This window comes from Poromitra crassiceps, assembly GCF_964638095.1.
Source record: "Poromitra crassiceps genome assembly, chromosome: 13".
NCBI classification, from domain to species: Eukaryota; Metazoa; Chordata; class Actinopteri; order Beryciformes; family Melamphaidae; genus Poromitra; species Poromitra crassiceps.
The window spans coordinates 47,169,004-47,192,794 of record NC_139644.1 but is presented as its reverse complement, the minus strand read 5'-3'; the positions used below and the strand labels follow the sequence as shown (position 1 = coordinate 47,192,794).

Sequence of the window (23,791 nt, the reverse complement as noted above, 5' to 3'; positions counted from 1 at the left end):
GTGGGAGGATCACAATCACGATATTCCAGTCCCCCCCCCCCATCCCGACCGACCAGAGGAGGCGCTAGTGCAGCGACTCATACACTCATACCCCACTGGCTTCCCACCCGCAGACACGGCCATACAGGCACAGTTGTGCCTGTATGGACGCCCCACCAAGCCAGAGGTTACATGGGGGCTCGAACCTGCAATACTTGTGTTGGTAGGCAGGGAATCTATCGCTGTGCTACTCGGACGCCCATTAAGATACTATTGAGGTTTATTCTGCTGCTGGTCTCTGTGAAGTCACTGCTGTTAAAAAAAATTCATGGAAGATGATTAGGTTTGTGTGTGTGTGTGTGTGTGTGTGTGTGTGTGTGTGTGTGTGTGTGTGTTGTGGTTGTTGTGGTTGTTGTCAGAAGGGCGCGGTCCGACGCTGCAGAGCTCCCGCAGTCTGGACGCCCTGTCGGACCTGAAGCTGCAGCGGCTGGAGGCGGAGCTAGAGGGGGCACGGCACCAGGCAGAGGGGGCATGTCAGAGAGAGACGGAGCTGAGGGCGGAGCTTCAGAGGCTGAGGCAGGACGTGGATCAGCTGCGGGAATCACAGACGCAGGTAGACCCCATCCCAAAGCACTGGAGGTTTACACAACACATTATCACTGCCAGCTCGTCTAACAACACATTATCACTGCCAGCTCGTCTTAACGGCGGGGACACACCAAAAACGTCGTGCGCATCACGGACGCGTCGACCAGCAGCCTGGCCATTCACACCAGAAGCGTTTTGCTCCACGCCTTTGTACAAAGCTCACCAATGTTGTTTTAGCACAATTGAAGACAGCCTCAAATATTTCTCAACAGCATCCTGTCTTTGAGATGTCATTTGCAGATATTTCTCTACACTGCTGTTACAAAGGACATTTATAAATTCCATAAGCTGCTCTTATTCTTAATGTTTTGTTCAAATGAACCAGTAATGTAGCCTACTAGAGTTACAGTATGGTTCTACTTCAGTATAAGCTATTAGTACATTGTTCTACTAGAAAAGATTGACTAACTTTAATGCTATGGTTGGAAGGCACAAACATGCCATGCATTTGATATCTGAACAGAAGCCATGAATCCCATTATCAGCAACCTGTCTGTTCTGTTTTATTGTAGCCTACACACTTTAGTCACATGTGTTGCTTACTGTAGGCTATTTACATAGCCTGGGAGTTGGGACAGTAGACCCTTCTCACGGGGTCTTTTTTGTTTAAAAGGCAGGGTTAACACAGGTGCAAGCAAAACACTAATGAGGGCTTCAAACTTCCATGATTGGAATTTGGAAACCCTCATTAGTGTTTTGCTTGCACCTGTGTTTATTAGACAATTATTTTTTCATCATTGTAAAGCCACAGCACAGTGAAGAGGATATTAATGTGAAGATTAGCCTCTTCATTTTGCTCTCAGAGTGCATCAGATTCATGCATGCATTTAGAAACCCCCCAGTCAGACTAATATTTGTATCCTGCTGGTGCTACCCCTGTTTGCAAAGCCTAGAATCGCCTATGAGTGAGTGAGAAACTGAATCTCAGAAACTGAATAATGACATAATAACAGTATAATCCTAATGTTCATTTAAAATGAGATATTCCTCTAAACGACGGGGGGGGGGCAATGGGTAGGGGAGGCCCTGGGAGCTTCAGTGCCCAGGGGCTCCTAGGGGTGTTAATCTGGCTCTGCATGCAGGGTAGTCCAACAGACTTCTATAGAACTCCCACAACATGCAGGGTAGTCCAACAGACTTCTATAGAACTCCCACAACATGCAGGGTAGTCCAACAGACTTCTATAGAACTCCCACAACATGCAGGGTAGTCCAACAGACTTCTATAGAAGTCCCACAACATGCAGGGTAGTCCAACAGACTTCTATAGAACTCCCACAACATGCAGGGTAGTCCAATAGACTTCTATAGAACTCCCACAACATGCAGGGTAGTCCAATAGACTTCTATAGAACTCCCACAACATGCAGGGTCAACACAGTCTCACAGAAAATTGTATAATACCAACGTTATGGACCAACGTTGCTATTTTACAATTTCGGCTCGAAAATTGTAAAATAGTAACGTTCTGAGATTTTAGGGTTAGGATTAGAGTAGGGGGAGGGGTTAGAAACAGAAAATCTCCGTAAAACACGCCCAAACCACGCCGACCGCTGAAGACACATACGTAACCATTTTACAATTTCTTAGCCGAAATTGTAAAATAGTAACGTTTGTCCACAAACGTTGCTATTTTACAATTTTTTTGGAGATCGGGTTGGCAGGGTAGTCCAACAGACTTCTATAGAACTCCCACAACATGCAGGCTAGTCCAACAGACTTCTATAGAACTCCCACAACGTGCAGGGTAGTCCAACAGACTTCTATAGAACTCCCACAACATGCAGGGTAGTCCAATAGTTTTCTTTAGAACTCCCACAACATGCAGGGTAGTCCAGACTTCTACTGAACTCCCACAACATGCAGGGTAGTCCAACAGACTTCTATAGAACTCCCACAACATGCAGGGTAGTCCAACAGACTTCTATAGAACTCCCATACGCACGGTGATGACGTAGCACTGAGAGGACGTGCAGCACCTGGCTCCCGCTCCAAACATTTCTAAAACAAACCTGTCTACCTTTTTCTATAATATTTGGCGATTGTTTTCCGGCGAAAGATAAAGAAACATGCCGGACCCCGACAAAGGTAAAGCCGCGAGATTCACCAGAACGACCCTTCAAACTGCGAGCACCGAGTCCCAACCCGGTGTAGCTAACGCAGCTAACTTAGCTTCTGTGCTACCGGAGCTTATTGAAGATATTACCAACAAAGAAACTGTCTAAATTCTCTGAGACACTAGACTCTATTACCGCACGGCTAGAAAGAGATGGCACTCGAATGGAAGAAGTGGAATCTCGCATTTCTAATGCTGAGGACGATATATCCACCATGAAATCTCAGCTAGCCCGGGCAGAGAAGACCATTACCATGCTAACCCACAAGATTGAGGACCAAGAGAATCGTAACCGACGCGATAACATCAGGATCTTCGGACTACAAGAGGGGATTGAAGGACGAGATCCCCTCGTTTTCTTTGAAACATGGTTACCTTCTGTGCTGGGACTGGAAACCAAGAGGGGCGTCATCAAGCTGGACAGGGCTCACCGTGCGCTCGGTCGGCCACAGTCAGGTAACGCTAACCAAGGCAAGCCTCGTGCAGTTATTATAAAGCTGCACAACTATACGGATAAGAACAGAATTCTCACAGCCTTCAAATCCAAGCAGCCTCAGTCACACGGTGGGCAAGAGTTTACTATCCGCTCTGACTTCTCAGCCACTGTCATTCAACAAAGGAGATGCTTCAACGATGTGTGTGGTCAACTGATAAAGAGAAAAATACGGTTTCGTATGGCCTACCCTGCCACCCTCACGTTTACATATGAAGATAAAAACTTTGTTTTCACAGATGCAGGAGAGGCTCAGGGAGCCGTGGACGGTTTGAAGGACACAAGGGGGAAATGATTTGCCAAAGCGGGTCTATATAGGCTAGGCCCACTGCAAGACTAAATAATAACTAAGTATAACCTACATACATATGTCTAGTTTTCTTTTCCATGGTAGACATACTGAACCATTTGGACTGCAAAGGCATGATCAATTATTATTTAATTTTCATTTTACAATCTGCTCCTCGGACGTTTGGAGGTAATCCCTTATATAGGAAGACGAATACAAATGTTGTGAGCTAGATTATAATTTTGATCTTGTCCTCATGGTCTTGTCCTTATGGTCTTGTCCTTATGGTCCTTATATCCTATAGGTCTTCTTTTTTTTTCTTCCTTATGCTTACTCAAAGCTATCCTGAAATATAAGTATATAATGGTGGAAGAAATAACCTCCCACCTTGTAACTTAAACAATTATTAGAAACTTTGAAGGATTAATTGTTTTTACCTCCTCGCCTTTTCTTTGTTTTTGTTTGTTTGTTTGTTTTTCTTTTAATTCCTTTTTTTTTTTTTTTTTTTTTTTTTTTTTTTTTCTTCTTCTTTCTTTCTTTCTTTTTTCTTATTTTTATTATCCTTGTTTAATTTTAGGAGGTCTTGTTTAATGTAAGCATGATGAATGTAATTCTTAAATTTGTTATAGCATATAGGAGCGGGAGGGAGGGGGAACTGCTAGTGGGGACGGCGCTTCATGGACGGGATTTTGGACTACATTATCCTTGTGTCGTGGATTGGAACTGTTCTTGTCTGGCTTCGCGGACTTCGTCCACTCAGCATCACGTGCCTTAGTTTAGGGGGAATGAGGTGTTTTTTTTTTCCTTTTAGAGTTTATGTGTTGAGGGGAGCTCTGTTTAGAGGGCACCTGTGTATGGTATTTCAGTTAGTGTGTTTTTTTTTGTTTTGGTTCTCAGACTGTCTCTCCACCGCTGCTCTTATAAACTACAGTATGCCCGGCAAACTATATTTCATCAGCAGACTCAGTATTACTTATTTGATTGTTACATAAAGTTATGAGTACAACTAAAATAATTTCAATTAATGTAAAAGGGGTCAATCATGTTATAAAGCGCAAGAAAATCTTAACATGGCTAAAAAAAGAAAAGACTCATATCGCATTGCTGCAAGAGACTCACTTGACTGATGCGGAACATGAGAAACTTAAAAGAGAATGGGTGGGTCAAATTTATTTTTCCTCTTTTTGCTCCAGTCGGAGAGGGGTTGCTATACTCATAAATAAGAACACCCCCTTTAACCTTGAAAAATGTGTGAAAGATGCAGAGGGCCGATATGTGCTGATAAGGGGCACCTTGTATGGGGAGCACATTATGATCGGCTGTGTTTATGCACCAAATGTATTTACGAGTTCATTTTATTCTAAAATTACAGCTGATGTCTCTTCTTTGTCAACCCCTATTACTATCTTAGGAGGAGATTTTAACTGTGTGTTAAACCCAGAGATGGACCATAAACCATCCCTAAAGTCGCCACCCTCTAAAAGGGCAGTATTTACTAGGGAACTGTGTACAGATTTAAGTTTGTTTGATGCCTGGAGGGTGTTATATCCGAAGGAAAGAGACTTTACTTTTTTTTCAAATCCCCACCAAAGCTTCTCACGTATAGATTATTTTTTTACTTCTAGACAGATATTAGATAGACTGGAGGAAGGTGGTATAGGAATTCGTACCTTATCTGATCACTCTCCCATTCATATAACTCTTTCTCCACCCTTCCGTGAGGCGAGCTCTTACCAGTGGCGTCTTAATCCTTCTCTCCTGAGCAGCCCCCCTTTCATAAAATACATTAATGAGCAATTCGAAGCCTATATGGTGACCAACGATGTTGAGGACATAAGCCCATCAACCTTATGGGAAGCCGCCAAGGCTTACTTAAGAGGTGTAATAATCTCATATTGCGCAGCTAAAAAAAGAAATACTTTAAAGGAACAACTGAGGCTGGAAAAAGTGCTGGCTAATCTGGAAGCCGAACTTAAACAACATCCTTCTAGAGACCTTTCTGGGAGAGTCGATGCTGCCAGATCAGCTTTGGATGAGCTTCTAACACAAAAAGCTGAATCGTTAATGTTTTTTGCGAGACACAGGCTTTATGAAATGGGGGACAAGCCAGGCCGCCTACTGGCACGTCTTGCTGCAGGGAAACAAGAACTGAACGCTATCTCCTCCTTGGTCGATGCCACCGGCAGTAAACAATTTGAAACTAAAAAACTTTGTAATATTATGTTGGAATTTTATAAAAAATTGTATACATCAGAGTCTGATGCCTCTTCAGAGGAGATAGACAAATTCTTAGAAGGAGTGAAACTGGCTTCATTGAAACAGGAAGATAGGGATGTACTCTGTAGGCCAATAACTAAAGGGGAACTACTTGAAACTATTCAATCTTTACAGAGTGGTAAAGCTGCGGGACCTGATGGCTACGGCCCAGAATTTTATAAAAATTTTAGTAAATTGGTAGCAGATCCACTACTTCGTATGTATAGAGAATCCTTTGAGAGGGGATTTCTCCCCCCAACCTTATATTCTGCTAATATTTCTCTTATTCTTAAGAAAGGTAGACCTGCTGACTTATGCGGTTCATACAGACCAATTAGTTTAATAAATGTGGACAGTAAATTACTCTCCAAGCTTCTTGCAAGAAGGTTGGAGATGTTGTTGCCTAAAATAATTAATTCAGATCAGACCGGATTTATAAGAAGTAGATTATCATATGCAAATATGCGGAAATTGTTAAACGTCATCCAGTATACAAATGAGACTAGGAGCGAAGGATTAGTTATATCGCTCGACGCCGAAAAGGCGTTTGACAGAATAGAGTGGCCTTATTTATTCAAAGTCCTGGGAAAATTTGGTATGGGGGAAACATTCACTGAATGGGTCAAACTAATATATAAGTCACCTGAGGCTAGTGTGGTGGTCAACGGTACCCGCTCTCCGTCTTTACAGCTGGGTAGATCGACCCGCCAGGGGGATCCGCTTTCACCTTTATTATTCGCCGCGGCTATTGAACCGCTTGCAGAGGCGATTAGAAACAGCCCTAACATATCGGGTATTAAAATAGGGGAGAATACCTTTAAAATAGTTTTGTATGCTGATGATGTCTTACTTTTTATTTCAAATACGGAAAGATCTGTACCCGCTGTTTTGTCAATAATTGAAACATTTGGACGGGGATCAGGATACAAAGTTAACCTTGACAAGTCAGTAGCAATGCCCCTAGGGAGCACTACTGAACCACCTACTACTATAAATTTCCCCTTTCGATGGTCCACAACAGGACTGACCTACCTAGGGATAACGGTCTCTACCAACTTGAAGGATATGTTTAAGCTGAACTTTGCCCCTGTCTTAAAAAAAATTCAAAACGATATTATTAGATGGATGGATCTCCCGATCTCATGGATTGGCAGAGTCAATCTGATTAAAATGAATGTTCTTCCCCGTTTACTACACCCAATGCAAATGCTTCCTTTATGGATCACGAGGCAGATGGTTAAGGGCCTACAGAGAGATCTCTCAAAGTTCATATGGCATGGTAAAAGACCAAGGTTAAAAATGAAGACATTGGAACTTCCTATAGAGAGGGGGGGGTTAGGACTTCCTAATGTGTTGTTTTATAATTGGGCCTGTCATGCTCGTATTATATCTGACTGGATTCAAAGCTATTTTAAGGGGGATAAAGCCCATATGGATGAATGGTGTTGTGCACCCTCAAACCTCCTTAGTCTATTAACCGGTGATAAAAAGCAGATTTCAACCAACATCAGATATAACCCAGTGATATACAACACAATCAAGGTCTGGAGAGAGATGGTGACCTATACAGGGAGGAAGGGGTTTTCATCTGCTCTGACTCCTATAATTGGTAATAAGACCTTTCCCCCAGGTATCGGCAACAGCATATTCGATCTATGGCATAAGAAAGGGATTAGAGTTGTTGGTGATTTATTTTCAGAAGACACTTTAATGTCATTTACACAGATTAAAACTAGGTTTGGTATACCAGGCACACATTTTTTTGCCTTTCTGCAGGTTCGCCACTTTGTACAAACAGACATCTCATTTCCCTCTGAGGGTACATTGGTTAGTCCCCTGGACACATGTCTAACAGGGTTTTCAGGAACCAAAGGTTTCATTTCTTATTTTTATCAAGCGTTGGATTCATGGAACAAACATAATATTGAGCATGTTCAGTCAGTATGGGAGAGAGATCTGGGGATTAAGTATGAAACAGATGACTGGGCTGAGTGCATTTCTGCTTGTCATAAAACATTTGTCTGTAATAAATTTAAGGAAACCCAATATAAAATCTTACATAGACAGCACAGAACACCGCACATTCTTAACAAATTTGATCCTGATAGATCCCCTTTTTGTAATAAGTGCAAAACAGAGATTGGTACGTACCTGCATTGTATGTGGCAATGCCCCACCATTTGTAACTTCTGGTCATTAGTGACAAAGGAATTAAATTTGATTTTTGTAACCAGAATTGAAAAAATACCTGGTTTGTTTCTGCTTAATCTGCCTGATAAGAACATGCCACTTACGGCTTCTAATTTACTGCTCTTCCAAAAGCTTGTTTTCTTGGCTAAAAAGTGTATTCTTTTCAACTGGATCACGGACAAGCCTCCCACAGTCACCCAGTGGTACCAACAAATATTTAAGGTTTTACCAATGGAGAGACTTTGTGCTAGGGCCAAGGGTGACCTAAAGATCTTTAACAAGATATGGAATCCTTTGACCAATTACCTGCCAGACGATCTCCTCGCTCTTATGCAGGGAGACAGTTAATTTTGGGGCCTTCGGGGCGAACACATGGGACATACCCTGTTCCATACCAGTCCAGTTGAGAAGAAAACCATGTTTGTGCATCTTCGATTTTTTTGATTTTGTTTTTTTTTCTTTGCCGGTGCTTATCAGGGATTTATGACATCAAGTGGTGTAAAAGGGATTCCATTATGAACCAACATGGTGGTATACACTATATTATCTCTGCGGTATGAAGGTGATTGTACAATATGAATCTAAGCAGTTGCATACATTGTATTATCTCTGCTGTATGAATGTGATTGTACAATATGAATCTAAGCAGTTAGAAATGATCTTAGGGCTGGGGGGACAGGAAGGACCTTTTTTCTTTTTTCTTCTTTTTTTTTTTTGTTTGTTTTTTTGTTTGTTTGTTTGTCTTGTTTTGTTTTTTAGGATGTTGATTGCTGTTTTTGTTGTTTTGCTTTGATTGTCTTGTTTAAAAAAAAAATGAATATTAGGGGAGTATTGAGACTACAGATGTTTCTGTACCACTGTCATGAAATTATACTGTTTGAACTGCTTCCCTGATTTTTTGTCTAAAATAAAATATATAAAAAAAAAAAAAAAGAACTCCCACAACATGCAGGGTAGTCCAGTAGACTTCTATAGAACTCCCACAACGTGCAGGGTAGTCCAATAGACTTCTATAGAACTCCCACAACGTGCAGGGTAGTCCAATATACTTCTATAGAACTCCCACAATGTGCAGGGTAGTCCAACAGACTTCTATAGAACTCCCACAACATGCAGGGTAGTCCAGTAGACTTCTATAGAACTCCCACAACGTGCAGGGTAGTCCAATAGACTTCTATAGAACTCCCACAATGTGCAGGGTAGTCCAATATACTTCTATAGAACTCCCACAATGTGCAGGGTAGTCCAACAGACTTCTATAGAACTCCCACAACGTGCAGGGTAGTCCAATATACTTCTATAGAACTCCCACAATGTGCAGGGTAGTCCAGTAGACTTCTATAGAACTCCCACAACGTGCAGGGTAGTCCAATATACTTCTATAGAACTCCCACAATGTGCAGGGTAGTCCAGTAGACTTCTATAGAACTCCCACAACGTGCAGGGTAGTCCAACAGACTTCTATAGAACTCCCACAATATGCAGGGTAGTCCAGTAGACTTCTATAGAACTCCCACAACGTGCAGGGTAGTCCAATAGACTTCTATAGAACTCCCACAACGTGCAGGGTAGTCCAATATACTTCTATAGAACTCCCACAATGTGCAGGGTAGTCCAACAGACTTCTATAGAACTCCCACAACATGCAGGGTAGTCCAATAGACTTCTATAGAACTCCCACAACATGCAGGGTAGTCCAGTAGACATCTATAGACCAAATCACCGTGACGTCACCATGTAAACAAATTTACTTCCGGGTACCACTTGGGGAAGGCGGCAGGTTTAAATGTGCGTGTTGTAGGGGTGTCACAATATATCGTCCCACGAAACGTCACGATATGTATCGTTGAGATGAAATCTCATATCGTGAATTTTTTTTTTTTTTTTTTTTTTTTTTTTTTTTTTTTTTTTTTTTTCAAAAGTAGACAAAGAAACGTCTTTGTTTGTTGAAGTTCAATGTGTGGAAAGTAGTTCAGTTGAACAAGTCTCTGAAGAGACACATGAGAAGTTATACAGGAGAGAAACCATTCAATTGAGTTTCTGGCAAAACTGTTTACTTGACAGGAAAAACTGAAGATGCATAAAAAATAGACTAAGAAAAGTCTTGTTGTTTGAGTTTGAAGAAAAACTGAAGATGCATAATGAGAATTTATACTGCTGAGAAACCTTTTAGTTCAAAGTAAATCTAAGTGACGGTGTAACTCATTCTATTTCAAGATAAGCCTTATCTCCAATCTCATGTTTTTTCTAGTTGTTATTGTAATAACAATTTCCCACAACAGCATGTTTTGTATTTGTGCATTTCAAATAAAATACTACTTTTCCAGTCATATATTGTCATTATTCAAGTTTAAAAAAAGATTGTTAAAATCGTATCGTATCGTATCGTTATCGTGAACCCAGTATCGTGATACGTATCGTATCGTGAACTGAGTGTATCGTGACACCCCTAGCGTGTTGTCATATAAATGCTGTCAAACCCTCTCGTTGTTTTCGGCCGACTACTTTCAATTTAAATGGTTAAACGGTTGGTAAACATGCTTGTCCGACGTATCTAGCCTTTCTTCTGTGTTTGTTTTGTGTAGTGTTAGCATGCTAATAAAATTTGTTTGTCTGTCAAACTCGCTGTTTTGTTGCAGACTCGTTAACGTTAGACAGACAGAGCTATTGACGCCACGTTAATTTAATTTATACTCCGGTCTGGTCCAACAGGTAAATTAGCTAGTCTGGTCTCCACTAACGTTAGTGAAAGTGTTGTTATGAATGATATTAAACAACAACACAACACAGACGAACCATTTTTGTCTTCTTTGTCTGTTTTTGTCTTCAACACGTCAGTTTGTGCCGTCCACTGCCATTATAATGTGTGGACCTCAGGGGTACCCGGAAGTAAATGTAAACACCCCGCTGATTTGGTCTATAGAACTCCCACAGCGTGGGAGCAGGGTGGTTTACTACAGTGGTGATAGTAGTGGTGGTAGTAACACGGTGGTCTACAGTGGTGGTAGTTACAGGGTGGTAGTAACAGGGTGGTCTACAGTGGTAGTAGTAACAGCATCAGTAGCAGTATGAAACTGGACCAGAGGGAGAAAAAGGTTTGAACGTGTTTCTGTCTCTCCATCACAGCAGCTGCAGGCTCCACCTTGTGAACACTGTGATGTAGAGTGGATCAAGAAGGCAGGTGACGAGCAGTAAGTCTCTCACCCTCTCTCTCCACACTACTCTCTCTCTTCCTTCTCTCTCTCTCCTCTCTCTCCACACTACTCTCTCTCTTCCTTCTCTCTCTCTCCTCTCTCTCCACACTACTCTCTCTCTGCCTTCCCTCTCTCTCCTCTCTCTCCACACTACTCTCTCTCTGCCTTCCCTCTCTCTCCTCTCTCTCCACACTACTCTCTCTCTGCCTTCCCTTTCTCTCCTCTCTCTCCACACTACTCTCTCTCTGCCTTCCCTCTCTCTCCTCTCTCTCCACACTACTCTCTCTCTGCCTTCCCTCTCTCTCCTCTCTCTCCACACTACTCTCTCTCTGCCTTCCCTTTCTCTCCTCTCTCTCCACACTACTCTCTCTCTGCCTTCCCTCTCTCTCCTCTCTCTCCACACTACTCTCTCTCTGCCTTCCCTCTCTCTCCTCTCTCTCCACACTACTCTCTCTCTGCCTTCCCTCTCTCTCCTCTCTCTCCACACTACTCTCTCTCTGCCTTCCCTCTCTCTCCTCTCTCTCCACACTACTCTCTCTCTGCCTTCCCTCTCTCTCCACACTACTCTCTCTCTGCCTTCCCTCTCTCTCCTCTCTCTCCACACTACTCTCTCTCTGCCTTCCCTCTCTCTCCTCTCTCTCCACACTACTCTCTCTCTGCCTTCCCTCTCTCTCCACACTACTCTCTCTCTGCCTTCCCTCTCTCTCCTCTCTCTCCACACTACTCTCTCTCTGCCTTCCCTCTCTCTCCTCTCTCTCCACACTACTCTCTCTCTGCCTTCCCTCTCTCTCCTCTCTCTCCACACTACTCTCTCTCTGCCTTCCCTCTCTCTCCTCTCTCTCCACACTACTCTCTCTCTGCCTTCCCTCTCTCTCCTCTCTCTCCACACTACTCTCTCTCTGCCTTCCCTCTCTCTCCTCTCTCTCCACACTACTCTCTCTCTGCCTTCCCTCTCTCTCCTCTCTCTCCACACTACTCTCTCTCTGCCTTCCCTCTCTCTCCTCTCTCTCCACACTACTCTCTCTCTGCCTTCCCTCTCTCTCCTCTCTCTTCCCTCTCTCTCTCGCTCTTTGTTCTCCACTCTCCTCCTCTCTCTCTCCACTCCCCCACTCTCTTCTCCCTCCCTCTGCTCTTTCTTGCCCTCCCTCCCTCTCTTCTCTTCTACACTTGTTTTGTATGCTTTATATCAGATTGTTCACTTGTTTGTGCTTAGCTAGACTTAGCTAGACACATTCTCTGCAAAGCCCTCTGAAACATGCTTGTTTGTGCTTAGCTAGACTTAGCTAGACACATTCTCTGCAAAGCCCTCTGAGACATGCTTGTTTGTGCTTAGCTAGCTAGACACATTCAGACAATTCCTGGCTACGGCCATGGTGGCTTGCATTTACCCAGGATAGAATAGAATAGAATAGAATAGAATAGAATAGAATAGATTATGTGAAATGCGCATTATTCCATCCTCACCAGTTTTCAGTTTTGGTCAGAAACAGACTTCAAATAGTTCACATTTGCCTTGTTTTCATGCTATGATTCGAGAAGAAATGAGTCCAAACACAAATACAAGAGATTTCATTTTGGAACCAACATACCTGCCAGTCTCTCTCTCTCTCTCTCTCCCTCTCTCTCTCTCTCTCTCTCTCTCTCTCTCTCTCTCTCTCTCTCTCTCTCTCCCTCTCTCTCTCTCTCTCTCTCTCTCTTTCTCTCTCCCTCATTCTCTTTCTCTGCCTCTCTCTCTCTCTGTGTTGCAGGGTGAACCTAGCGTTAGCCTACACTGAGCTAACAGAGGAGATGGGTCGTGTTAGCACTCTGGCAGCTAAACAGAGCGAGCTCCTGCAGCAGGTCTCTCAAGAGTCTGGTGGGTCACTGTCTCTCTGTCTGTCTGTCTGTCTGTCTGTCTGCCTCTCTGTCTGTCTGTCTGTCTGTCTGTCTGACTGCCTGCCTGTCTGTCTGTCTGTCTGTCTCTCTGTCTCTGTCTCTGTCTCTGTCTCTGTCTCTGTCTCTGTCTGGCTGTGTGTCTGGCTTCTGTCTGTCTGTCTGACTGGCTGTCTGCCTGGTTGGCTGGCTCTCTCTCTCTGTCTGTCTCTCTGTCTGTCTGTCTGTCTCTCTGTCTGTCATTTTCTGATGGAAATGGGGTCAGTTCATGTCACAACACAAACACTCCATAAAGTAAAACTTGATGAAAAGGTAATTCTGCTGAACAGCATGTGCGCCGCCATATTGCTGTGACGTCAGGTGTGCTTATCTCGGAGAGAGTTTCTGACTCGGAATTCTGACTTGATTGAGTGTTCCATTGCACTTTTCCGTGTCAGAGTGAGTTTTCTCCAGCTTTGAGTGCAATGGAACGCAACATACATACTGAAAAACAGCACATGGGAATAGTGAGTGAATGAGTGAAGGAGCATTCCAAACACAGCTAATGTGTTTCTACTGTATGTCTGCTGAATCCCTACAGGTAGCAGCTGTATTTACTGCTCTCTGTCTCCCCCTACAGGTAGCAGCTGTATTTACTGCTCTCTGTCTCTCCCTCTCTCTCCCCCCCCAGTCTCTCGTTCCCCACTGTCTCCTCAGTGTCTCTCGCCCCCCTCCCCCCAGTGCCCCTCCCTCTCCCACACCCCCTCGCCCCCCATCTCTCCAGGCGAAGGCCACGCCTCCTACTCCCACCGCCCAACCAGCAGCCGGCTGCGGGCAAAGTTCCAGGGTCGCCGTAGTTACTCGGAGGTGAGGCTGTATGTGTGTTTACCCTGCGGGAGGTTTCACACGTTATGGAGTAATAATGGCTGTTTGTCGATGAATACGCTTAGAGTTAGCTAGGCGAGTGGTTCAAACTGGGGTACGCAAAACCTACTACGTACTACAGGGGGCAGTGGCTCCTCGTTTGTCACAAATACTCAGTGATGGGTCCAGCACGAGCCTTCCAAGACATAGATTAAGTTAAGTTAAGTTAAGTTATCCTTTATTTATCCCCTTGGGGAAATTCATCCTCTGCATTTGACCCATCCTCTACTAGGAACCTTCCTAGAACTAGGAGCAGTGGGCAGCTGCAGTGCAGCGCCCGGGGACCAACTCCAGCTCTTTTGCCAGTACCTTGGCCAGGGGCACTGACAGGAGTATTAACCCTAACATACATGTCTTTCTTGATGGTGGGAGGAAACCGGAGCACCCGGAGAAAACCCACACGGACACGGGGAGAACATGCAAACTCCACACAGAAAGGACCTGGGACGGACCGGGGTTCGAACCCGGGACCTTCTTGCTGTGAGGCAACAGTGTTAACCACTGAGCCACCGTGCCGTAGAATGAAACGGCAACATCAACAATACGCAAACAGAAACCACAAACCACGAAGACAGTTATACAATGGTTGGCTGTCAGCAGCTCAGCAGTCATCCCTTCACTGCTCTTTTAACCCATTGATACCTGATGCAGCATTTGTGTGTGTATCCCTTTAAGACCGCGAACTGCGTCATGCGGTTTGCGGTCTTAAAGGGATACACACACAAATGCTGCATCAGGTATCAATGGGTTAAAATGGTTGGCAGTGACAGTTTCTTTCAAATGAGGTGACATCGTGTTCTCTTCTGTAGCTGCTGAGTACAGAAAGGTGTTTTTCCCAGATGCACTTCTAAACTAGACCAAATGAGCTCTGGTAGAGAACCCATGATGAGTATCGCTGACTAGTTTAAAATAGTTTGTTTAAGTCGCGAGATTTTGAGTGCTAGAAACTAGAGAGTTTGCCCTTGAAGTCAAGTCAAGTTTATTTATATAGCCCTAATTCACAAGCATGTCCCAAAGGGCTTCACAGAGAATATGTATAGCTAATTCTAGCTGACACAACAGTAGCAAATTACAGTAGTAAAGATAACACATTGAACAATTGATAGAGAAATATAGAAAATATAGAAATACAGTATATGATAGAGCGGAGGAGAGAGCAGGAGAAGGGAGGGGAGAGCAGGGGGAATGTGAGAGAGGAGAGAGCAGGAAAGTGATGAGGTGGGGAGGGAATGGGAAATGTTGGGGAGTATAGGAGGTGGGGAAGGAGCAGGGGAAGGGGGAAAGAGGAGAGAGCAGGAGAGGGGAGGGGGGAGGGAGAGCGGGGGATGTGGGGGAGGAGGGAGAGGGAGGAGGTGGGGAGGGAATGGGAAATGTGGGGGAGGAGAGAACAGAAGGAGAGGTGGGGAAGGAGCAGGGGAAGGGGGAAAGAAAGAGTATGGGTGCCATGCTTTAAAATAGGATGGATGCCATGCCCTTGCCCTTGCCCTTGCACCAGGCATAGGATTTGGCCCTGGACACTGGTGAGTCCAGCAGCTTTTCCCACTCTTGACATTTGATTTGTCCCTTCCTGTGAGCTGAAAAGTGTAGGTAACTGTAACCCGACTTTAGAGAGGTTTTGAGCTAGAGTCTCAGTTCTTTGACCCTCCCCCAGGTGTCCGACCCCTCGGCCCTCCAGCGGGCCCCGGCTCGCCTGCTGAGGGACCCTGTATCCACCCTGCCCAAGCCCCGGTCCCTCCTGGGAGAGACATGGGGCTACGGCCAGAGCAGAGCCCAGCTCCGGACCTCCTTGGTGGGCCTGGTTCGACCGGCCTCTGCCCACGGAGCCGGAGGAGACAGAAGAGGAGACAGAGACAGGGGAGGGGGAGGGGGGAGCAGTCTGAGCAGCAGTCCCCATCATCGTGCTCTGGACCTGGGCTTCCCTCTAGCTGCTGAGGTGGGACTACGATTTGAGGTAATGCTTTATTTTCCAGGTCCACGTTTTCCCAATAATTTAACAGAAAGGAACTGTTAAAGGTACATTCAGCTGTGTTTTTGGGTTAAAATAAGTGTTGAATGGCTCTATATTCTGACAGCAATCACTGAAATAGAGTGTTTGGTCAGTGACTTGAAACTCCCAACCCCCCGATGTCCTCTATCTCTCTCCTGTAGTCCTGCAGGCTGGGCGGACGTATCTCCGCAAGAGACTCAGGGATGGGGGCGTTGGATTCAGGGTGGAAAAATACATAGTCCAATATTGGCATCGTGATCCGACGTTCCGTTTCCCAGAAAATGTCGACCTTTCTCTGATTGGATAAAAATTGGCGCAAAAAACCTCAAACTATCCAAGTCACTGAGCAAACACTATTTCAGTGATTGCTGTCGGAATATAGAGCCATTTAACACTTATTATAACACCAAAACATCACTGAATGCAGCTGTAATTTCTCAGGAGGTTAGCTGGAAATAATAATAATAATAATAATAATAATCACAATCATAATCATAATCATAATTAATTAAATTTATATAGAGCTTTTCAGTGAATCACTGAAAAGCTAAAAATATGAGTAGCCTACGCTAAGAACAACAGCGTTGAACAACACTGAAGAAGGCCTTTTGGCTGAAACGTTCATTGCTGCTGTCTGTCCCAGATATACAGTATGCTATATCATATAATAGTCCCAGATATACAGTATGCTATATCATATAATAGTCCCAGATGACCGATTACACTTTTGAAAGCACATTTTACTGTGCTGGCCTCTTCTCTCTTTTTCTCTCCAGTGTCAAAGCAAATGTATGTATGTTCTCTGCCACCCTCCACCAGCCTGACCACGACGCCCTTACTGGCCACCATTTTATTTCAGGCACCTAGTGCCTATATCTCCCCCTGCTGGTTACTGCACCTTCACATTACGTGGGTTATATACAAAATGTATAGTGCATTACTTTTCGTAGGTATAAACAGTGAATGAGACCAGCCTGAGTGAAGCAGCAGTTCTATAGAAACTGTCACCAGTCTGGAGAGTCAATCAAATAGCCTACTGAACATTTCTAAAATAATTTCCTGAAAATAATTAAAAAACTAGAAACTATTTACTGGACAAAGAGGTCAATTATGAAGTCATTCTTCATAAGTAACCTGCTCTATCAAAATCAGTCATATTGTCATTGACCCCAAAACACAGTTTGAGTTTTATACACTGTTGGAAAGAGAGGAATATAAGCTTTCTGTTGATATCAAAACTATCTTTGTACTCCAAAGATTGAGTGAGATGCACCGCTTTATGTCGTGACTGTTTCCAAACTATGTTTTTGAGGAAAAACGACCCCAAAATTGACAAAGTAGGCTAGTTCTGCTGGTAACTCTACATTTATGAGCTTCAAAACTATATTTAACATTTGAGTTTCACAATAATCTCTACACAGAATGAAAGCCAAGGCTTTATTTTGCTAAAATCTGGTAAACAGCCAAAATAAAAGATAAAATCATGTTTTTACACAAACGGGCCAGTGTCAGAGCAGGTCACATTATAGGAGTATATAATATTGTCGAATCTTAATTAATTTTAGATCATTTCTAATTTTCTCCTACATAATGTCATGGTTCTGTCATGGAAAAAACAGAAGAAATTTGAGAAACTTACCAAAACTACAATGATTGAACTCATATTCTATTTTCCCTAGAATTAACAAATAATTTCATGGCTCTTTCCAGGAAACCTCCTAAGAAATTAGCTCCTTTCTAGGAAATTATTGAGAAATTGTGGATGCGGAAAATAAAGCTTTACTGTTCATGATACATAGTTAATTACCTAAAATGTTAATGACATGATACTTTCTCATAGTTAATTATCTGATTAAGACAATACTCTGGAGTCACCTGTCATCACTGCTAGTATTAAGTCATTAACTTCCCTTATGAAGCGTTGTCTTTATCCTTTAATACTTTTAGTCTGATGCCATTAGTAATCATCATGTTCTCACACTTCTGTCATCCAGGTGCATCATTTCTGTCTCCTTGATGACCCTCCTGAACCAACCCCATTGGTAACTCCACCCCAGTCCTCTGATGATGATGAGGTGATGATGATAATGATGAAAGCCGGATTTTAAAGCTAGTAACTTTTGTAGTGTGGAACTTGTGTGTCTCCCTGCTGGCAATGACAGTACATGCTGCATTCATGTGGTGTCAGAAAAAATAGTTAAAATACCGTTTTTCCTTTGCTCTTTGTTGTCACACAAAAACTAGTCTCTCCCCAGACTCAAACATTACGTTGAATCGCTGCGCTCTGCATACTACATAAGTGAGTCTGTGCCACTTCACAGCCACTGCTGGTCTTTGAAGGCGGGTTGAAATTGAATGTGTGACGGGTCGTAGCACCGATGAGAGAGCGGTTCGAAAAATGGGCTGCACCTCCCGTGTCGTCTGATCGCAAAGTCGTTACTGACTGGGGAATACTGAATCCACCACTGTCATATCACTGGCCAAGTGAACGGTTCCCTCCCATAACCAGCCCTCTGAGGGAAAGTGTCCCAGACCCAGAGAGAGATCTGCAGCATGCAGTAAAGCGCAAATTATGCTCGAGCAAAATCGCCGGCGCTGACTGCGCCGAGGGGGTCGCCGCAGCTGGGCATCCTATCGGCGCAGCTCGGCGTAGGGGCCGTGCAGCTCCTCGAAAATGTGACTCTGCGGCGTCAACTCCTTGTTGTGAGGAATGAGGAAATGCCATTTCCTCATTTAACAGTGCTTGTCCCTCATCTAGCAAAGCCTTCTGCAGGCTCACCGGAATGAGTTTTGAAATGGAGGGACAATAAAATGTCCCCCCACCGACATGATTGCAAGTTCTTTGTAAACGACAAGATAACGTTTTGGACGTGTACCGCAGCCAACACGCCGAGTTACGTTCGAGTATGCACAGTCTCGCTGTCGCCGTTTGGCGGCGGCAAGGCTCCAAGTCGAGGCTGCGCAGAACCTTGTCAGCGCCTTAACGTAGTGTATCAGCGTAAGAACTCTCCTGGCGTTGAGACTACGCAAAAACTGGAAACAGCGTGTTGTTTAAACGCTCTGAGCAATAACACAATACAACACATCTCTGAAGCGGCCATGTTGTTTCCACATTTGTTTTATTATGTGATTGTTGTATCACATTGTTCTTCTGACTGGAGTCAGAAGAACAACTTCCCAACTCTGGGAAACGGGACCATCACGTGAATGCAGCATTTCTAATAGGCTTCACTGTAACCCAGGTGACAACGCCATTTCTACTGTTTTGGCTGTAAAACGGTGGATAAATTGTTTTGAGCATCACGCAAACCCCACAAAATGACTCGCTTTACTATCAGAATTTGATCCATTCGGTCCGATAACATTTGGAAGGTCTAGAAGAGCTGCACGACTGAATTATTCAAGTTAGCAGAAGGCTAAGAACCAGAACTTAGCCAGTGCGGGATCGTCGCCAGAGCCCACAGATGGAAAGCTCCAGTATACTGTGGAATACAGATGGTTATGTGGTGCTGATTGGCTTAATTAACATTTTGGGAAGTCGTTTAGCAAGGCCCTTGCCAAGGATGAATGTAACGGACGTTCTTTTCTATGTAACCGTTAAACACTAGAGCTTGAAATCAGCCGTAATCATTCTTTATGGATATCTTTGGTCTTTAAATGTACTGGATCTCTCTCTTGCGCTCTCTCTCTCGCTCTCTCTCTCTCTCTCTCTCTCTCTCTCTCTCTCTCTCTCTCTCTCAGGAGTGGGCGTGTCCCTCTCCAGCCGGCAGCCCTCCTCGGACCCTGGGGGCCATAGGGATTGCCTCCCCCTTCCCATGCCTGAGGCAACAGCCCCCTCACCCGCCCTTCTCGGCCCCTGAGGGCCCAGCCACCCTCTGCCACCTGCCTCCCTACATGAACCACGGGCACGCTCAGTCCTGGCCCTCCATTAACGTGAGTGGTGGTGATGTAGCAGCTAAATCTGTGACTAGAAAACATGTCTTTTAATGGAATCTCTTAGTTTCAACTGTATTGAGCTAACAAGGGGCAGCTTTGTGTTTATATGTGTGGTTCGTGTGGAGTTTGGGAACTCACAGCACTAACCCCGCGTCACCAGGCACAGTCCTCTCACAACACTTCAGGGGAGAGGTGACCATTTAGGTTTAGGAGACTTGCTGGTAACGCTTTAGAATACAGCCCGCAAATAAGCATGTAGTTAGAGTATAACAACGGGGTTTAGGGCTGTAGTTATAGTCTAACTACGGGGTTTAAGGAGTGAATTATAAGATCTGTACTTATAGTCTAACTACGGGGTTTAAGGAGTGTAGTTATAGTATAACAACGGGGTTTAAGGAGTGTAGTTATGGTATAACAACGGGGTTTAAGGAGTGTAGTTAGAGTCTAACAACGGGGTTTAAGGAGTGTAGTTAGAGTATAACAACGGGGTTTAAGGAGTGTAGTTATGGTATAACAACGGGGGGTTTAAGGAGTGTAGTTATAGTCTAACAACGGGGTTTAAGGAGTGTAGTTAGAGTATAACAACGGGGTTTAAGGAGTGTAGTTAGAGTATAACAATGGGGTTTAAGGAGTGTAGTTAGAGTATAACAACGGGGTTTAAGGAGTCTAGTTAGAGTATAACAACGGGGTTTAAGGAGTGTAGTTAGAGTATAACAACGGGGTTTAAGGAGTGTAGTTAGAGTATAACAACGGGGTTTAAGGAGTGTAGTTAGAGTATAACAACGGGGTTTAAGGAGTGTAGTTAGAGTATAACAACGGGGTTTAAGGAGTCTAGTTAGAGTATAACAACGGGGTTTAAGGAGTGTAGTTAGAGTATAACAATGGGGTTTAAGGAGTGAAAAAATACTTTAACTAGAGGGTAACAAGATCTGTACTTATAGTCTAACTACGGGGTCGCGGGCTGTATTATGAAGCAGGGGACAAATGTTTGTACTTATAGGCTAATTACGGGGTACCACACTGTACTTACAGGGTAACTACGGGGTTTAAGGAGTGTAGTTAGAGTATAACAACGGGGTTTAAGGAGTCTAGTTAGAGTATAACAATGGGGTTTAAGGAGTCTAGTTAGAGTATAACAACGGGGTTTAAGGAGTGTAGTTAGAGTATAACAACGGGTTTAAGGAGTGTAGTTAGAGTATAACAACGGGGTTTAAGGAGTGTAGTTAGAGTATAACAACGGGGTTTAAGGAGTGTAGTTAGAGTATAACAACGGGGTTTAAGGAGTGTAGTTAGAGTATAACAACGGGGTTTAAGGAGTCTAGTTAGAGTATAACAACGGGGTTTAAGGAGTGAAAAAATACTTTAACTAGAGGGTAACAAGATTTGTACTTATAGTCTAACTACGGGGTCGCGGGCTGTATTATGAAGAAGGGGACAAATGTTTGTACTTATAGGCTAATTACGGGGTACCACACTGTACTTACAGGGTAACTACGGGGTTTAAGGAGTGTAGTTAGAGTATAACAACGGGGTTTAAGGAGTCTAGTTAGAGTATAACAACGGGGTTTAAGGAGTGTAGTTAGAGTATAACAACGGGGTTTAAGGAGTCTAGTTAGAGTATAACAACGGGGTTTAAGGAGTGTAGTTAGAGTATAACAACGGGGTTTAAGGAGTGAAAAAATACTTTAACTAGAGGGTAACAAGATCTGTACTTATAGTCTAACTACGGGGTCGCGGGCTGTATTATGAAGCAGGGGACAAATGTTTGTACTTATAGGCTAATTACGGGGTACCACACTGTACTTACAGGGTAACTACGGGGTTTAAGGAGTGTAGTTAGAGTATAACAACGGGGTTTAAGGAGTCTAGTTAGAGTATAACAATGGGGTTTAAGGAGTCTAGTTAGAGTATAACAACGGGGTTTAAGGAGTGTAGTTAGAGTATAACAACGGGGTTTAAGGAGTGTAGTTAGAGTATAACAACGGGGTTTAAGGAGTGTAGTTAGAGTATAACAACGGGGTTTAAGGAGTGTAGTTAGAGTATAACTACAGCCCTCAGAGTCAACGTGTCAAATGTGTTTATGTCTCAACATTCCATCAAATCCCAAAGTGATTGTCATCAGAATCAACTATTATCGTTTACCGACTGTCTCGTAGCCATTTGAGTCCATGCAAGTGGTTATCCGCTCAAAACGGATGGCACTGGACGGACGATATATTGGTGAGCGACGATGCTGCGCCTCAAATTTCATTAAACTTAAACATAAAAACATCTCAAAGATCGTCCAATGTAATGTCATGTCATCATGTCATGTCATGTCATGTCATGTCAATGAAGATCTCCAAAATAAGACTTTTTTAGCTCACAGCATAATCAAATGAATAATAAACATGTTGTGCCCCAATAGTGATGTAGATCCACCCTCGTGTCATTCATTGTCAATTCTGCCCCGTAGTGGCACAAAGTCAATGTTACAGTATGACTAACAAATGACCAGACAAATTCACACAAATTGGAATAAAATAGATAAAGAAGTTTAGGATTTTATTTTTTATTTTTTCGCTACGATATGTCTAGTGTTACTATAGAGACACTGCGTAACGCGTCATCATTCAGAAACCACGCCCAAGACGGGGGAAAACACAAACTCCTGTCCAATCCTGGTGTTCTCCTATGTCACGTGCATGGTTGCGTGTTGCACCAAAAGATCGTATATACGGAAGATGAACACTCCAACTTACTTCTTGACAGCTTCTTCTCGCCAATTCCCAATGGCTTCCTTGTTTTGCTCAGGAGTACAAAAAAACTTGAACCTGCGATTTTTTACATTTGTTGTCTGGGCAGCCCCACCACACAACAGCTTTTAGCTATGTTTAATTCCAGGAAAATGACGCTGGTGTGTGGAAATGAACGGAGCTCTTCCCCCGTGATGGGTGTGGCCTATTACATGCAGTGTCTCTATAGGGCAGGAAGTGGGGGAGCGTCTAGCCTTCATAGAGCCTGCTGTATGCAGTATGCAGTTGTGTGTAGTTATGATCTTTGTCTCCTCTGTGTAGTTATGATCTTTGTCTCCTCTGTGTAGTTATGGATGGAGTCGGAGGAGAGCGCTGTGCGTAGCTGTCCTCTCTGTCAGCTGACCTTCCCCACCGGTTACCCTGACGACGCCCTCATCAAGCACATCGACTCACACCTGGAGAACAGCAAGATTTGACAGGCTCTGTTCTTCTGCCATTTTACTCCAGTTCTAAAGGAAGTGCTCAACCATAACCTCTGTGACATCACCCTTTGCTTTTTGGACTCGCGTTTTGAAGCCTCGAGGTTGGCATTTTCACTGTCGCCATCTTGGTTATTTGGAGCCAGAAGTGACGTGGATTTGAACGAGAAGAACCACAGCGCAGCCTGCTGTTGGTCTGTGATCGGCGAGCTGCGCGATCACTGGACAGGCGACCTGCTGATCATCATACCCAAAAGCATAGTCTGCTTTATCGTCTATTTGACTCTAAATGAGACCATAACTTACTAAATGAACATGATGCTTTATTGAAGAAGACTTGAAACTAGAGATTGAGATCATAAACTCATTAGGAAAGTGTTTACTGAGGTCATACATCAAGTGGGAAGTAGGCTCATTTTCCCATTGACTTCCATAGACTCAAACTTCTTTTTGGAGCGAGTGGAGTTGCTCCTGCTGGCCATTCGAAAGAATGCAGGTTTAAGACACTTCCACATTGGCTTGATGAGCGGAGCTACAACTTACCCCAGTGTGCTCAGCCCATCCTGGATGACTTTGTTCTGTCATTTTGTATGAATCATCTATGTGCAGATCAGCTGAGCCTGCATGCTCTTTTTCAGCACCACCTTTTGATTCATATTCATGGAGCTGTCCAGTACAGCCATACTCTTCACTGGTTCAACACAGCACATGGGGT

At 43.8% G+C, this 23,791-nt stretch overlaps 1 protein-coding gene across 1 annotated transcript in view; it reads left to right on the top strand.

Annotated features, from left to right (window-relative positions):
* LOC310787725 (TANK-binding kinase 1-binding protein 1-like) overlaps positions 1–23,073 on the top strand; it is a gene marked incomplete at both ends in the record, with an annotated part of 27,879 nt that extends 4,806 nt beyond the window's left edge. The window contains 8 exons of the mRNA XM_083649214.1: positions 399–592; positions 11,097–11,161; positions 12,913–13,019; positions 13,707–13,882; positions 15,591–15,872; positions 17,921–18,001; positions 19,668–19,859; positions 22,945–23,073. Of these exons, the coding sequence (XP_083505340.1) occupies positions 399–592; positions 11,097–11,161; positions 12,913–13,019; positions 13,707–13,882; positions 15,591–15,872; positions 17,921–18,001; positions 19,668–19,859; positions 22,945–23,073 (1,226 nt within the window). The remainder of the gene's footprint in view (positions 1–398; positions 593–11,096; positions 11,162–12,912; positions 13,020–13,706; positions 13,883–15,590; positions 15,873–17,920; positions 18,002–19,667; positions 19,860–22,944) is intronic.
* Between the last annotated feature and the right edge of the window lie 718 nt (positions 23,074–23,791).